Raw genomic sequence first — 16,860 nt, forward strand, 5'->3', positions numbered from 1 at the left:
AAAAAGTAGGTACTGTGCGCTCTTATTGCTACATGTTGTGAGATAAAGGCAGGAGTACAGTTTTAGTGACTGTTAGATCATGAGTGTAAAAAGTTCAGTAGCTGCTGAAATACAACATCTTTTAAAAAAGGAACAACATTGGGGAGAAAGAAGTGTTGACTCAGTGTACACAGACTCATTTACTTCAGTAGACTCAGCACTATGCAGAATTATGTGAAGTTTTCAAGTAGTATCTACTATTTTTGTTTTTATACTCAGATTTTACCAACTCCCTCTGAAATCAGTGTGATTTCTGCACGTTCACTGGGTTCAGCTGGGTTCAATTTTCAGTGCTGGCAATTGAAGATACAGTTTGTTGCACTTTTGAGCTGTCTTTTTTGTAACTGCATCTAGTAAGTTATTACTGTGTATAAGCTTTCACAATTTCTAAACATTCTGAACTTTTTTTGGTACTTAACTAATGTCAGAATCTCTACTCCTAGTGGCAGACAGTTGTTACGTATGGAAGTGGGACGCTTGCCACTCAAAATAAAGCTGTTAAGTAATATGATGTGCTGTAGTGTTAATATGCATGTTATGTTTATTAGCTATATAAAACATCTTTTAGAATGAAAATACCATTTCGAGTTATTACAGTTGTTGGGATACAAAGCTGTATGCTTTCCTCTCTATTCCCACCACCCCTGACTTGGAAATCTATGAAAAATACATTGTTCTCTCTTGAAAGAAGCTAATGACATTTACATATGAATAAGAACAATTGTCCATTCAATTATTTTTCTGTATACAGCAAATGCGTATCAATCTTCTGTGTCACTTAAAAAGTCAGACTTTTCTTGACAGAGAGAAAGCTGGTATGATTTGATTTAGGACAAAGCCTTCCATTTTTAAACGCTATAAAAATGGGGCGATGTCATATTAATTTTTTACTGAAGTGAATATCTAGTTTCTCTTCAAAGAGTACTCTGTAAAAATATTATAACTGGAAGTAGCAGTTGTGGTGTTTTTAAAGAGTAAAGATACAAAGAAGGTTAGATATGTGGAGAGAAGTATAAATGTTTGTTAGGTCAAATAATATAGTCCAGATCATAAACACAGACTTTTGTGCAGGGACCTTTAAATCTGGGCAAAATGCCATGTTTATAAAGTCTTTTAACATTCTAATTTCTGGCTTGCATGTTTCACTTGTTTGATACTGCTTTTCTTTCAGGCCGTCTCTGGTTTGTCCAGACTGTAAGCTCTTTGCAACAGAGACTTTACAAGACATTTTTTTCACCTTAGGCATTGCATCACATAAAAATATTGATCATATTTAATGCAGAATTTGGAGTGGTTACTGATCTACTGTTTCAAAATGTAGTTATAAATTATTATTTTTTTAAATTTTCTGTGTTACACTCAGAGGATGAGCACAAACATCAGGAAAAAAGCCCAACGTTAATGTGAATCCCAGGTGGAAAAACCTGCTTTTACTGTGTGTAATGTTCTGCTAGGAAAAATATTACTTATGACTTCCTTTAATTTATAGGATTTCTTCTTAAAGTCTGATAGAGCCTTGGAAATTTCAATCAAGTGAAACCAGCTAGGTAGCAAAACTGCACATCATCATCTCTCACACCCTCGCCACCCCTCCCAGGACATTGTTGGGAAATGTCTGCGTCTGAAACAGTGGGAAACAATGACCCTTGATACTTAAAAGAATCTCCTTTGCATATCATAAAAATTCTTTGTCAAAGACTGAAAATAGTCCTTTATTGTATAGAATGGCATTCATCAAGGGAACCAAGCTGAGCGTCAGGGAGGTGCAGCAGGTACTGCTTCTGTACCTGGAACTCTTCTTGAAATCTTAACCTGTGAAGAAAAACAAACTTCTCAACAATCTTATTTTTCTCTCAACAAAGTGATTATCCTTATCCTTATACCTTGCTTATTTGTTGATCAGTAGTTTTGGTAGGGCTGCAAGCTCGTCTGTAGACCTACATTGCTTTACATTGGCAGAGCTTAAGCATTCTCGTGGTTTTAGTCTGCCTGTAGTTTTATGGTGAACTGTTGCACACAAGGCCATCCACATCAGGTCTGCCTCGTGTTTTGTTGAAGTCTTGAGACTTTTTCACCTGTTACCCCTCAGGAAGGTTTGTTCTAAGTAGTTTAAGCAAACAACACAGGTTTGACAGTCTTAACTCTTCCAGAAAATAACTTTTCCTCTTGCCCGTCTTTGAGACTTTGAGGAAAGATCACTGAACTCTCCTGTACAGTGTGCTCCTAGGATACCATGTGCACTTGCAAGGAAATCAGAACCATTTGCACTTTTAAGACCTGTGTTCACATTTGATACTTTGGTCAGGAAACGCACATTTCGCTTTGCTGTAGACCCAGAACACCAGTGAGTCTTCTCTCCTAATGCACTTTGCCTGCTTTAATTGTAAAGATTTTCCAGCCCTTAGTTGTCGTGAGAAGGGAATATGATCCCACATTCATCAGTGTGTGAAGAGAAGATGTATTTCTGTATGCATCTTACACATTTTACCCATCTGTTTTTTCATACTATAATGCATTTCTCTCTTCAGTTAAAAACGCTTCAAGGGTAGATGTTGATCTTCAGAACTGTTTGAGCAAGTGGGTAGAAGCTGCTCATTAAATACAAGATGCAATATTAAGTTGTATATCAAGTGACAAGTGTGCTGGTTACAGAGATCTGATTGCAGTTAATTTGGAAGTGAACAGAATTTTTTTTCACATACTGTAAACTCGGCATGAGTTTTTCAGCAGTTTAGTTTTGCAAATGGAATATTAGTTCCAATATGATTAAATTTTAAATTTACCCTAGAAATATCTGTTCAAATAAATTGTTTTAAAGGATAAATTTGTTTCTTTTTTTCATTTCAGTGATTTTTCTTTTAGATATTTAGATGGTTATTCTGACTGTTAAATGTTAAAAGTATTAATATACCTCAAAGCTAGTCTTAAAAATTTTTGAGGGTACAATATAGGGTACAAAAATAACTCAATAAAAAAAAGATATCTTGTTAATTATGGGATAGACTATTCTAAATTACTTTTTTTTTTTTTTTTTTTGGTCTGAAGTCAGCATGCCTTTATGTATAATAAATCCTGGATGTTTTGCAAGTACAGTATTGTCTGCCTGTATGGTTTAAAACACTGTATAAATTATCAGTATTTATTTTTTTAACTCTGGATGCGAAAATTGAGTAAACACAATTCTGTAGAAAGTTCCAGTTGTTTGTTGGTTTTGTTGTTTTTTTTAAGAAACCTTTTTCTTCTGTGAAAATATCAAAGCTTTGTATTGTGCATTGATTTCTTTTAGCAGCTGCATAACACCAAGACAAGTAAGTTTTGTCGTATATTGTAAGATATACCAGTCATTGTTCTACATTGTTAGTTCTTACTTTGAAGTTCTCATTTATTGTTTACATCCTTCTCCCCCTTCCTCGCTTCCTCCCTCCCTCCCCCGTATATTCATAGACTTGAAAAAAAATCTGGCGAGCAACAAGTCCTGTTTTGTCAAATATCCCCCCCCCAAAATATCTGATGGATGTTAAACTTTCAAGATGCCACCTCTGGCCTAAGGGTGATCCCTGTAATGAAGACAAGTGAACGGTGATTCAAAGCTATCTCTGATTAATATTGTTAGTCTACTTATTGATTTACTTTTAAATCAGGTAGGTAAATATTTCTACAATTTTTTCTAAATAGTGACAAGATGGATGCTTGTCTTCTGTCATGAAAAACTGATATCACTTTTTTTTCCCCCCAAAGATTTATGACAGTTGCAGATTAGACTCTTATCAGTTTGACATTTATTTATATTTTCATAGTACCTAACCTGTGCTATGAAAATATACAAGTGATGTGATGAAACATCTTTTTCAGGTAACTATTTGCTATTTATGGTGTGATTTTTTTTTTGTTTGTTTGTTTGTTTGTGCTTTTGTTGTTTTATTTTTTTTAAATTACGAAGAAAGTGTGACTAGGCACATAAAAGCAGTTCTGTTGATACCACCCTCCATGGCTTTAAATAACAGGGACAGCACAGATGTTTGACATCAGTATTGTTTACATGGCCTTAGGGTTTAATTGCCTCATACTCTTTGTAAGGAGAATAAACAATGACAGAAATCCAAAGGAATGATGTTCACAACAGCAATGACTGCATTTCATACATAGTTGCAAACTTCTCAACTATATTTATCTACTCTTTTTTTTTTCACATGCCATAAATTTTGTATTTGCTGCCTCTTAACTGGTAATAAAACTTATTAAAACTGATGGACATGAACACAGTTAATTGCTTCTAACGAGGTGAATGACTTTTCTAAGTTGTTTTTTTCTGTTTTCTCTAAAACTGATGAAGGTCTTTGATACTGTTGTAGGTTATTTTGTTTCTCAATGTACGTTTAATAAATAAAGTGAAGCTGAGTGCAAAGGGCACTTTATGTGCTACTCTTCTATAAAGCTACAAAGCGCTATTCCACAGGAAATTGAGACTAACTTAGCAAATGAGGTTTGACATTTGGTAACTACAGATATGCGGTTGACTCAGTTTGGTATGGTTTTAATTTGAAAGATATTCCTTTATTGAAATTAGTATTTAATAACATGTTTAAACTTTGAAATGGAATGGGAGAAGTTTCACTCCCAGTTGGGAAGTGATGAGCCCATTTGCCTCAACCCCAGCCTTAATGAGATCACTTTTTAGAATGTGTTTACACGACTCAATTTTTTTTTATCTACATATGTGGTAAGATTGGAAGTCTGCCTTACACAAAGGGTGGGTCACAAAGCAGATTTCTAAATGAAATCAGTACTCCAGGCTTTGCTACAGGACTCCGTTTTGTTGTTGTTGTGCTATCTGCCTTTTCCAGCAGTTTTCCACAGAAGTTCTAGATGTAGGATTTTTAAACTAATATATCTTTTTACAGCAAATACTCAGATTAGCATTTCCAGAAGTTGCGATGAAGGTGCACGTGCATCTTGGAACTATAGACCATTATAAAATTTAAATGTTGTTGGAGATATATTTTTATTTTTTATGAGTTACTCATTACAAATACAGCTTTCCTCTTAAGAATAGCTGAAAACTGCATGTGCACATCAACTTGTTGAATTTCAAACACTTTAATATGGGTCTCCTCACCTTTATTTATATAGTAGGTCCTGATGGGGCAAAATGATGTAAGTTGTGCTTAAAGGAGACAGGGCGGTGCTGAAACTTCAGAATTTCATTAAGTTTATGGAAGTTGAGGACCTTGAGTGCTTTTGAAGGTATCGCCTTTTCAGCCCTCAACTGATGAGTTGGTCTTTGGGATGTTTCAAATAAGAGATAGATATATATTTAAAATTTTAAAAATAATTATTTTGTTATTACAGCGTTTGCCTTCATTAAGAGCTGAGTTCTGCATCTCGGACACATTTTTTCTTTGTTTGGTTGCAACTAGCTCTCCTTTTTGGAAATTAGTCCCAAAATCTGAAATTTTAAGGGATGTCTGTTCTACTGGAAGTAGCTCAATGAATTAGTGAGCTAAAATTGATGAGGACTAGTACAAGTGCAAGAATGGCGTTAAGTGGAAGACTAATGACAAGGAGCGGGAACAACTTCCAAGTACAGGGATTTCTGCTGTCAGCCTGTGGGAAAACAGCCATGTGGCTGAGAACAATCAGCAGAACTTGAAAATATATATATCCACATTTTATCCAAGACAAATCTTAGAGTTTGATTTATTTTTATGTTCTTTCAACCTACAGAATAATAAAGTGTAGACCAGATCTCAGCTGATCCAAACTGCCAAGGATTAATTTACATCAGCCAAGACATTCTCACTTTATTAATGAGTTTTAAATGTAATGTGTTTGTGCGGATTTAATAGCTATGCGAGTGCAGTTGCTATATATCAGTAATTCATAAGCTTTTAATGTAATTCGAGTAGATTGGAGCATCTTTCATGTTTAGTTTCTAGTATTTGTGTTTTTACAAGATCTTCATATTTATTTATGGAATGTTCACAAACTGTCTATCTGGAAGTGGATTACTGTGTTTTTTTTTTTTTTTTTTTTTTAAATCAACACTTATTTATCACCTGGTACTAAGATTTTCTTTTATAATGTCACTTTGGAGGGATATATGCATAGATTTCTTTTCGTATATACATATGCATATATTTCATGAATAGAACATGCATTTTTATCATGATGCTTAGTTTTGGATGATAAAAGAGATGGTTGACAGCTGAGAATACTATCTATTTTCTTGGAATTAATTGTCAATCTGACTTTTTTTTTTTTCCTGGTAATTTGCATAAGACTGTACCTGTTTATTCTTGGGAGATATGTAACCTCTTTATATTTGGTGTAATAAGCAGGCATGTGCTTTGGGTATCAGTGGATGTGCAGTCCGGAAATCGAAAGGATTTGCTGCTCTTCTTCTGTTCTCAGTTCTTGGGGAGTCTTCTATATTTGCTGCGCAGTATTTTGCATTTTTCAAGTTGACTTGGATTTTTGTGGCTCACGTTTTCAAGTCACAATAATGTAGTGATGTTTTCAGGTCACACTAAACAGAAATATTAAAATAATTGTATAAAATAATTATTTGCGGTGTGTTTATTGCTTGTAAATATTAGATAAAGATTCATGCCTGAATGACTAATTTTGAGAAGTCAAAGGCATAAAAATAAAGGCAGAATGAGTAATGCTTGTTGGTTCCTTTGAATTTTGCCAGTTGAGAGTATTAGAAGTCAGGTTCTTAGCTGAGCTAAGTAAAAATCTGAGAACTGAAAATAGCTGGATAATGATGGGAGTTGTCCAACTCCAAAGCAGGTGGACCTCAGCACTATTGGCTCTTAAGACATCCAAAAGGCAAATGCAAATTTTTCTGTTTGACAACAAAATGCTTCAAGTCATCTTCTAGTGAGATGTTGGCACTCGCACTCCAAGGATTTTGGTCTGCCCTTTCTAACGTGAGGGGGGTCGTTGGGATTTGTCACTGTGGGGGAGCTTTTCTGTCCACTTTACTTTCTCAACAGTAGAAATGATTAAATGGAGAAGTGGAATAGCCTGAATCTGACCCTGACGCTTCACTTTGTGTTTCTCCGAGTCTTCTAAAAAACAAAAGTACCTATTATATTTGCAGAGTCCTGAAGAGAGTCTTTAATGGTGTACTGAAAATATGCAAGAGACTTCTAAATACTGTAAAAATGAAAACTTAGACTATGAGTGAGAAGTGACAACATGTTATTGTGTTGGAGGGGTTCAAGCACATTACTTTGAACAAGCAAAAGCAGGAAATGTATTTTAGCAGTCAAATTCAGCAGTAATATCCTTAATCCCATCATATTTAACCTTTAAAAGGAAATGTGTTTATAATGTGAGCTCTATGAATAATAGAAAACAAACAAAAATAAACATGCATCTGGACTAAAGGATATTCTTTATATAAATGTAACGCCTGCCTAAAGAATAAAAGCAAGTTTACCATATTTGGTGTATTAACAGAAATATTCAAAGTTTAATTCTTAGGTGTTTATTTAAATAAAGGATGATAGCTTTTTCTGGGCTGTAGCAGTTGTTTTTATTGCCAACTAAAACATCTTACAAATTCATTTTCTAAATAAATATTTTAGGTTGGGATCTTTTGTAACAGTTTTAGTAAATAAATATGAAGATATGGAGAAACTGAATATAGACTTTTCATAGCAAATATTTGTTAGTGATCTGTTTCCCACTGCCTTCTCAAAAACCTAAATGAATAATTCAAAAGTTCTGCAAAGGTCATCAGTGTAATCTGTTCTTAATTTTAATTAAGTTCTATATGTGTTCTATTTTATTTTTAAAGCTGGACATGAAAATAGCAGAGGGTAGATTTCATGAAGAAAAGCTTAAATTACAGCAGAAGCATGATACTGATGTTCAAAAGGTAAGAAGTGTTTGTTTTTCCAAAGACAGGATATTAAACAAAAGAGAATCTGACTGCAATAAATAATTAACAATTGTACTTCAACTTCTTCACAATTGCAATTAATGTTCCTTTAAAGTAAGATTGTAGGTAACAGTTTTCATAAACTGATAGGAATTCAGAATATTCTGTGGTAACGTAAACTTAGGAAGGGAAAAACGTTTGCGGAAAGCAGGGGAAAATACGAGGTGATTTGTTTGTTTGTTTGAACAAGACAACCTATTTTAATAGCCTAACAGCTTCTGTGGATGCATATGCTGATGAAATCATACACTCATGTTTCCTCTTTCAGAGAGAAAGCACTCATAGTCTAGAAAAATGAACAAAAATGCTTAATTAAATTTTTATGGACAAAATATAACAAATAACGGTACAAAAATCTACAAGTGTATTACACTTGTTCTTACTAATACAGCAATAGTGCTTGTTCTCATGGCTACCTTTTGAGGCTGTATCTTAAAGCATAGGCTGGTCAATGAACAGTTTGTTATTTCTGTTATTGCACTGTTAAAGCTGTACGTGGCTTTTACTTCTTCACAGCAGTAAAATGACACCAGATACGCTTCCTTTGGGTTAAGTTGGATTTGTCTTTATTGTGTTGCGTAACACTGCTTTTGGGAAGATTACAAAAAGACTCTCAAAGACCAGACTGTTACTTTTAATACCATGTTTTAAACATGCGGGGTCAAATCCTGCAAGGTCCAGAGTGCCTTCTGAAGCAGTCTGATCCCGGGAGCCTAACAGGAGTTAAAAATGCTCAGCGCCAGGATCGTGATGACTTATCCTACTGTAAGCTTTGCATTACTGAGTACCTCTGTTTTGTTTCTTAAGACCGAGTCACAGACTTGGAGGAAGTTAGCTGACACGACACTATGACACATCAAAGCCTCCTGAAAGGATGTTAATATTTGGTCAGGTGCATATTTGGCTCATCTGTTCTCAAAAGTCTGCAAGCATAACTAGCTAGCAAAGCTGCGAGTCTAAAGGAAACAGCTTTGTGAGAATTAGGAATAGTTTAAATGCTTTCTCATCCCTTGAGTTGTCATCCTTTTCTAACTGATGTTAGAATTCCATCTTTTGAAGTTGCTTAATAACGTTGGATATTTTAGAAAAGGTTAAATAGTGTCGTATTAATCTTTAAAGACACAAAACATTTAATGCAGATGGAGTAATATTGTTTTAAGATGAAAGCTTTTGTTTGATGAGAGATTTGGGGCACTGTTATAAAATTTCTGTGAATTTAATGTTTATCTTGAACACAAAGTTTAAATAAAATACTATCTCAAAGTGCACAAATATTCCAGCTTTTTTTTTTTTTTCCAAAATCGTGTACAGAAATATGAATGTAGTTACACCTCGTATATCTGCTCTATTCCAACCCATTGTTTCTTGGAATACATGCCAAGAATAGCAATTGGCGAAGCACAAAAGAGTTTAATGAAGTTCAGCAATTATTTAAGTATTTCTTAAACCTGCTGAGAATTTTAGATGCTTTTAAATAGTATTGGGCAACATAATATGAAAAGGAAAACAAATACTTTCTACTTGCAGTAGCAGCACTACAAAATTCACAAACTCAACAAAAGCAACATTGGATTTGCCCAAGTTTAAAAGAAAATAAAAAAGGAGTTTCAAGTTTTAGGGGGGGGTCTTTTTGATGTACTCTACTGCCTACATTTATCTAAATCAATCCTTTGTTTGTGACTCAGCAGTCTTAGCTACAAAAATTATGTTGGTTTAATCACTTAGTCCTGCACGACCTAAGCACTTCTTGAGGGCAGGTCCTTTGACAGAGATCAGTGTGTATGATTTTGTGTACTGGTTGTAGTTTTGGGTTCTTTCGACTTTTGTGAATTTTCCCTACAGATTTTGGATAGAAAGAATGATGAAATAGAAGTCTTGAAGTCCCTCTACAAAAACAAACAAAATGAAGCTGAGGAGACAATTAGAAAACTGGAGAAAAAAGGTGATTTTTATCTTCATGGTTGTTCTTTTCTGCATGCTGGTGTACTGCATCCTTCTTGTGGCTGTGGGCTTATATGTTCCTTCTAGGTGCAGATGTCCCTTTTTTCTTCATTTGCAAGTCTTGACCTAATGTTTCCCTTTAGGTTTTTAGAGGCTTGTCCAGTTGTCTTTGCTGTCCAGTTTCCAAACGAATTTTTCCAAGAGTCAGCATAATCTTATGTTTAATACTTACGGGTTTAAGAGAGTCGCCAAAAAAATTTCTTTGATGATACTGAAGTATTTTGACCATTTATTCCAAACGTTTTGGAATCTCTGGCTCAAGGTTAATTTATTTTTACATTCAGTACATTTTAATCAAACCACAACATATTATGTATTTAGGACTATTGCGGCAAGAGATTTCAACCATGAGTAGTAGCCTTGAATATGTCGTAAGTACAAAACTTGGCTTGAGCATGGCTTATCAGCAGTTTTTGAATGTTAGTTGCTTTTAGTATTCCTTGGATTCTGTTTACACTATGGACTAAACCACAATGTAAAAGAACACACGAGATTAGTAACGCACGTCTGAAAAAAGGAGAGAGTTTCATGTATATTGTTTCCTGCTCCTTGGCCAAGTAAATTGTCCGGCAAAAGGGATCTGGTGCTTCTGCTGGTGGGCTGGTGGTTGTGCTCAGCTGTAACAGGTTGTGTTTGAGTCGCCTACGCTCTTGCCAGACAGTGAAAATCATCAGTCACTTCTGAAAAGTGAATATGTACCTCATTTGTTTTCCACAAAGTTTGTCAGACTGTGAATTCTTGATGCAATCACTTGCAATTTAAGTTGGGGAACTTGATTTCCTTGTATATCATGGGCATTGAACCTTCACAGGAACCTTTTCTCCTAAGGAATGCACATAAAATCAGGTTAAAAATGCCTGTTTTCTTTAGGTTATGGGATTTTGTTGATGTGTATTTACTGCTTCAGTAAGGAAACCTCAGTATGAAATCCTTTCTGAATAATACAGACAAGAGAGAACACCTTGCAATATTTTAGTGACACAGAATCCAAGTACAACATTTTAAAGAAGCACATACATTAAGTATCTTTAAGAGCCAAAAACTATCAGAAAGCTGGGTCAATTGGAGACCTAATGTAATCTGCATCTGTCGCCAACACCGAAAAATCCCAACGGTATGTCTTGAATGGTAGTTTATTTCCCATTTTTTTGACAGTTCAGACTCTTGTTCGTGAGTCACAAGTCGTCAGAGAAGCAAAAGAGAAGCAGATTGTGGAGTTAAAGAAGATGTGTGAGCAAAGCAATGATTCTTTGAACAACGAGTGGGAGAAAAGGGTAATGAATAATACTTTCTTTCTTTGAAAGACTCCTACAGTGTATATCTGGGCTAATAGATTTTGTCACTTAAAACCAAACAAAAATACAAGGAATATGTTACTTTCAGTGATATTTTTTTATGTTGATTCTTTTTTTTTTCTGGAGTAATCTTGCAAGACTCTTCTTGCTGATGCTTGCACACCGACACCCACCCAGCTGATCTGGCCCTCTTGACAGGTCTCTGGGTGTATTGGGGAAGTGTTTATTTCTGGTTGACCTGACATGGAATTTTAATCTTGGTAAACCTGCTGCTACCTGCTGCCACGGTGATTCCTTTGAACTATTATTTTTGCATTGGGTCATGGCTTCTTCAATGCGTTTTTATTTATCGTTAGACTCAAGACTGCAGCAAAGCAGAGAGAAAGGCATGTTTGTGGCACGACAGCTTCACCTTTGTCCAGATTATTGTCAGTATTTGTCTTGCTTAACCCTCTCAGGAGAGGGAAGGTCACAAAAAGGGCAAAATCACCTCCTTTTGTAGATGAAGTATGCTGTCTAATTTAAATTTTGTAACCCTGCATCTGGAAGTGATGTGGTTTTAATTCTTGTCTTGTAGGAGATAAATCATAAATGTTGTCCTTTGTCCTTAAGGCTTTGAGGCTTCAGTGTTAAGTGGGGTTTTTTTTGTTGTTTTAGAGAAACATTATTTTCAGCCCAAAGTCATCTCACTTTTTGCAGTTACCTAGCAAGTGCTGTTCCTACAGCTGTAATTGTCATCAAGGATGCCAGTGTGCAGGCAAGAAGGCAAATTGAAAGTCTAGCATTAATTTTAACTTCATGAAATTATAGAAGCGAAATCAAACCACATGTCTTATGGAAAAACATGGATAGTGGGAAATATGATGGAAGTATAATAGAAGTTAACAGTGCAATATTTTTATAACTTTATATACTACTACTTATGTGTATTTTTTTCTTTGAATAGGACAGGTTATTTGAATAGACTTTTCTGACAATAATGCAGATATTACTGTAGTCTGTTGTACAGGAGGTAGAGACATTCCCAGATTTTTGGGCTTTATTTATATTTTATGCACATGGAGATGAAATATTTATTTATTTTCCCAGTTTATTTTTAAAAGGATCTCAAATTCAACAAATCTTTTGAAAACCGCAGTATATACCTGATACTTGTAATTTATTAGCATTCTTATCTTCTGGATGAAAAATTCTATGTTGAGTTATTGCACGCTGTTGAAGTTTTAAACAATGGTCCAGATCCAGAGACACCCAGGATTTTGCTAGATTATATGTTGGAAAGAAAAATTTATGCTTTTGCAAATTACCCTGATTTTAGCAAAGTGTTTAGGATGATGCTTTTATTTTGTATATTGAAGCTTTCTCCTTCACCTGTGTGAAATGGATTTGTTAGAAACTTGAGGAATATGTAACAGCTGTTACACAACCAATACACCATGCAAGTTTTGTATGCTGATTTGACATGACATTATTCTTTAGTATTGAACAGATAGAAAATTCAGATTTGAGGCTGCTTAACTAGAAAGGGAGGCCACTGGCATTTAGAATATAAATCGAGGGTTAGTAATGACACAAATAATCCTTTCATTAGATGTAGATAGTCAAGGTTCTCCAGCTTCTTACAAATTGAGAGGCAGATAAACTGACAGTGTAAGTGTCTGGAGAGAGTGTTACGAGTTCTGTAGCAGAAATTTATTTATTTTGTGCAGCAGTCATTGGTGTTCATTTCAAATGTAAACAAAGAGAACAGCAGAGAATGGCAAAAATATGTGTTTTTGTAATTTGTATGGGTAAGTTAAGCAGTCTGAGCATTATTAAGTGACTTCTAAATTACCACTTTATAGAGTCATAGTAGATGTATCTAGTGAGACATGGATGTAGTTTTGTTATGGAGGACAGAAATGTGGCCTGTGCTTGTTAGTTATCCTGTTTAGATACTATAATAATACTTATAAATGCTATTTTAATGTGCTATTTATTATTTGGTAATGTTTTTTTGATTCAGCTTCACAATGCTGTGGCTGAGATGGAGAAGGAGAAGTTTAATATTCGGAAGAAGCACACAGAAGATATGCAGAAACTGCTGTATGACACCAATGCCCGTCTTGGCAAAATGGAGGAAGATTATTTGGAACAGATAAAGTCAACTGTAAGTTTTTTGTAAATATGTCAAGACAGCAAGAGTCTCTTACAGTATTCAAATTTCACGCATTTGTGCAAGAGTGCACATAAATACTGTTGGGCTGAGAAATATTCTTGTTAGTGCAATGCAGTTGTTCTGTCCTGGCAGCCAGTCCAACCAAGGATTTTTTTCCCCCTGGATAAAATTCACTGGAGTACAGCCCTTCAGTGAATATTACACAGATAAGTATTTATATTGAAGGACTGTTTCTAGCATTTCTTACTGGTTTTAGATTCAAGTTAGGAGAATTTTTGTCTCTCTAGGTTTGTACACTATAAAGAAAGATTTGCATAGTACATCTATTTTCATAGATACATGTGACTTCTTACCCACCTCTTCTTTGAATGATTGAATGCTTCTATTAGCTTAAAGATCAAATGAAAATGTTTTTTAAAATAATTATTGTATTATTCTAAGTTACTGCATTTCATTCCTAGAATAATTAGAAACATGTAAACAAGTATAATCTGGATTTTGTGCCTGCTATATAAATGATGTAAAAGGCAAAAAATTAACAAGTGTCCTCAAGAAAGCATCCTGTACTTTTTTATCAGGATGAGATATGAAGAAAATTGAATGAGTGAAAAGATAACGTCAAGCAAAATTTATTCCTTTATTAATGAATGTCGAATTTAAAAATTAGCATTTGGATCATGTCGTAGGTATGTCATAGGTAACAGTAAAGACAGAGAAAAATGGACACAGTCTGTCAGCAAGATTGAATTTAAGAACCATCAAAACTAGACAGATCTTGCTGAGCAGCTTCTGATTTAATAATTAAACATGGTAGAGTTCAAGGCAGGGCTTAAGATGAAAGACTAGACTGTCACTGGAAATTAGGTTTTTGTCCCTCTCTCTTTCTGTCTCTCCTGATTTTTGTTTTGGGTTTTTTTTTTGGTATTTCATAGTTTTCTTGTTCAGAGTTTCATGTTGTCAAGAATGCCATTGCTGTTAGCAAGTGACGTTGGCTGAACAGTTGCACTGATACCATAGAACTGATAAGCAGGGTTTTGTGCATTGAACAAGCATAAACCTCCTTGAGAGGTGGGGGCCCAGGCAGGAATTATGATATTTGGTGATGTGTTAGGTGCCTCTCTTTTTTCTTTTCTTTTTTCTTTTGTGGTGGTGTTCTTTGCAAAGAAATCAATCCAAAACTAAACACACTCAAGCCCCTTGACAAAGTTCAGGTGACCGTGCTGGCTGTGTGAGGTTCTTGCATTAGTCCAGGTTTATTTAACACTTCTGTGACATTTAGGCACTGACTTGAGATGGCAGATGTTTGAATTTTTATTTTACTTTAACAGAGGGTGAAAATACTGTTCCGCTTCCCTCATCGTTGGACCTTTGTTAATATAAAAATAGCTATGATACGTACATCCTGGAAGGACAGCTGTGTCTTATTTTTTGACTTCAGCCTCCTGAGGAGTTCTCTCATTTCCGTGCATATTAACATAAATTTAGGGATGAATGGGCAGTAGTAGAGTGGTCTCATGCCACCTGCCTGTTCTCATTCTACTAATTTTTTAAAATTGTTTATGTTAGGAGATGGAAGTTTTGGGAAAAAGATACAACTTCTGATAAATGATTCTGATAAATGTTTGTAATTTATTGAAAGGAAATGACTGTAATTAAACAAATGAAATGAGGAAGAGGATTAGGGAAAGGTACACCAGCAGGGACTTGAGGAATGCACGCTCTGTCCTGATACGGATTTGCTATATTCCTGTGCCCAACACTTTTCTGTGTGCCTCCATTTTCCAGTAATAAAATGGAGATGATATACTTAGCTTACAAGATGACTGGTGAATTATTTAGTTAGTATTTGTTAATTGATTTGGAACATAGCTAGATAGCATTTGCAATGTTAATGTAGCATCCTTATCATAACGTTCTTCTTGTTTCTTGCAAATCCACAGCAGATATTACTGTATCTTATTGTTTACGACCTTGGCTGTGGTTTTGCCAAAGTATACACATAAAAGGCAGCTGTTTAAAATCTGCAACTCTTTAACAACCTAAATGCATCACTCCTTGATTTAGTTTAGAAATTTGATATATGTATTTTTGTCTGTAAACATATGATGCTTGTAAAAGTACTCAGAAGAATATTTTAGCATGAAAAACACTACAGATTTCCCTGGATGCTATACAGTTTAAAATGTTTTCTAGCTGACTTTTATAGCTGCCTCATCACCATAATGATCAGTAAAATCTTTTTATATGTACCGTTTTTTCCTCAAATACTCTTTCCTATGTGCAGGTTATATGTATTGATAGTGATAACCTTTTGGTTAACGAAAGGTCTAAAAATGCTTCACGTGTATTTTCATCCATTACAGTTTTCCATAAAAATTATCTGTCATCTCTCCCATATTAAAAAATTTGTACTTTAGATATCAGTTGTACATATTGTTTTGCTTAGGGGAGGAGATGTGTAACTTTGGGGGAGGGAATAGACATCCATATTTTGAAGATTTATTTTTTATATACAACACAGAATTTACTGTCGTGATTGATGACAGCTTTGCTATTGTAGCTTTTGTGTCTCTGGACCACCAAAGAACCTTGTTGCTCTAGGCTACTGAATAGCAACAGGGGTATACCCTAATTTATTCTGGTGTTTTCTCAACAATGACCTATTCTTTTAGAACCAGACGATCAAAAAACTGGATGCTCGTGTCCAACAGTTGACTGTTGAGGCTGAAAACAGTAATTTACAGCGTCAAAAATTATCTCAGGAAAAGGCTGATGCAGAACAACGTTACCAGGTGGTGTGCTCTGAACTTCAGGATGTGAAAGCAAGGTAATTTAATAGTGGCTGCTGTTTTTAACATTCAAGAATATGAAATTTCCAAAAGCAAGCATTATTAATTTGATTTCAAGAACTCAGTGAATGGTAATTGGCATTAGAAAATGGTCATAAAAATAGATCATTTGATGTAAAACTCCTTTTGGAACTGATCCAGTCAGCCATTGTAAGGAGTAGGTTATCCTTCCCTTATTTATAAGTATTTTATTCTGTTAAAATGAGCACGTGGTGCAGGCAAACTTTCATACTCTGTAGAATCGATACTGAACAGGTAAGATGCCAAACTATGAAAGCAATTTCCATATTCTGTTTGCTTGCTACTTGTAGGCACAGCTCACTTCAGAAAGACAAGGACCATATTATCCAGGAATACGAGGAGAACATTCAGCAACTACAAAGTAAATACGATGTCGATATCAGTTTTATAAAGCAGGAACATGCTCTCTCTGCAGCTAAGGTATGCTTCCACATATAATAGACATTAAAGTTGTTTTACTTTTTGAGTGGTCTTCTCAATATAATGCTTATGAATAAATCCAAGGATCTTCAGTTCCCTATATTATTCATGTGCATAAGTTTAAAA

General features: G+C 34.9%; 1 protein-coding gene across 6 annotated transcripts in view; it reads left to right on the forward strand.

Annotated features, from left to right (window-relative positions):
- CEP112 (centrosomal protein 112) overlaps positions 1–16,860 on the forward strand; it is a 173,427-nt gene that overhangs the window by 27,901 nt on the left and 128,666 nt on the right. For all 6 annotated transcript variants that reach the window (XR_012634784.1, XM_074922180.1, XM_074922179.1 and 3 more), the window contains 6 exons: positions 7,847–7,927; positions 9,833–9,932; positions 11,147–11,265; positions 13,292–13,435; positions 16,117–16,271; positions 16,605–16,734. Coding sequence is in view for 5 of the 6 variants with exons in the window: in XM_074922180.1 (XP_074778281.1) it covers positions 7,847–7,927; positions 9,833–9,932; positions 11,147–11,265; positions 13,292–13,435; positions 16,117–16,271; positions 16,605–16,734 (729 nt within the window). In the remaining variant the exon portion in view is untranslated. The remainder of the gene's footprint in view (positions 1–7,846; positions 7,928–9,832; positions 9,933–11,146; positions 11,266–13,291; positions 13,436–16,116; positions 16,272–16,604; positions 16,735–16,860) is intronic.

Source organism: Athene noctua, chromosome 18 (genome assembly GCF_965140245.1).
Source record: "Athene noctua chromosome 18, bAthNoc1.hap1.1, whole genome shotgun sequence".
In the NCBI taxonomy this organism is placed as follows: domain Eukaryota; kingdom Metazoa; phylum Chordata; class Aves; order Strigiformes; family Strigidae; genus Athene; species Athene noctua.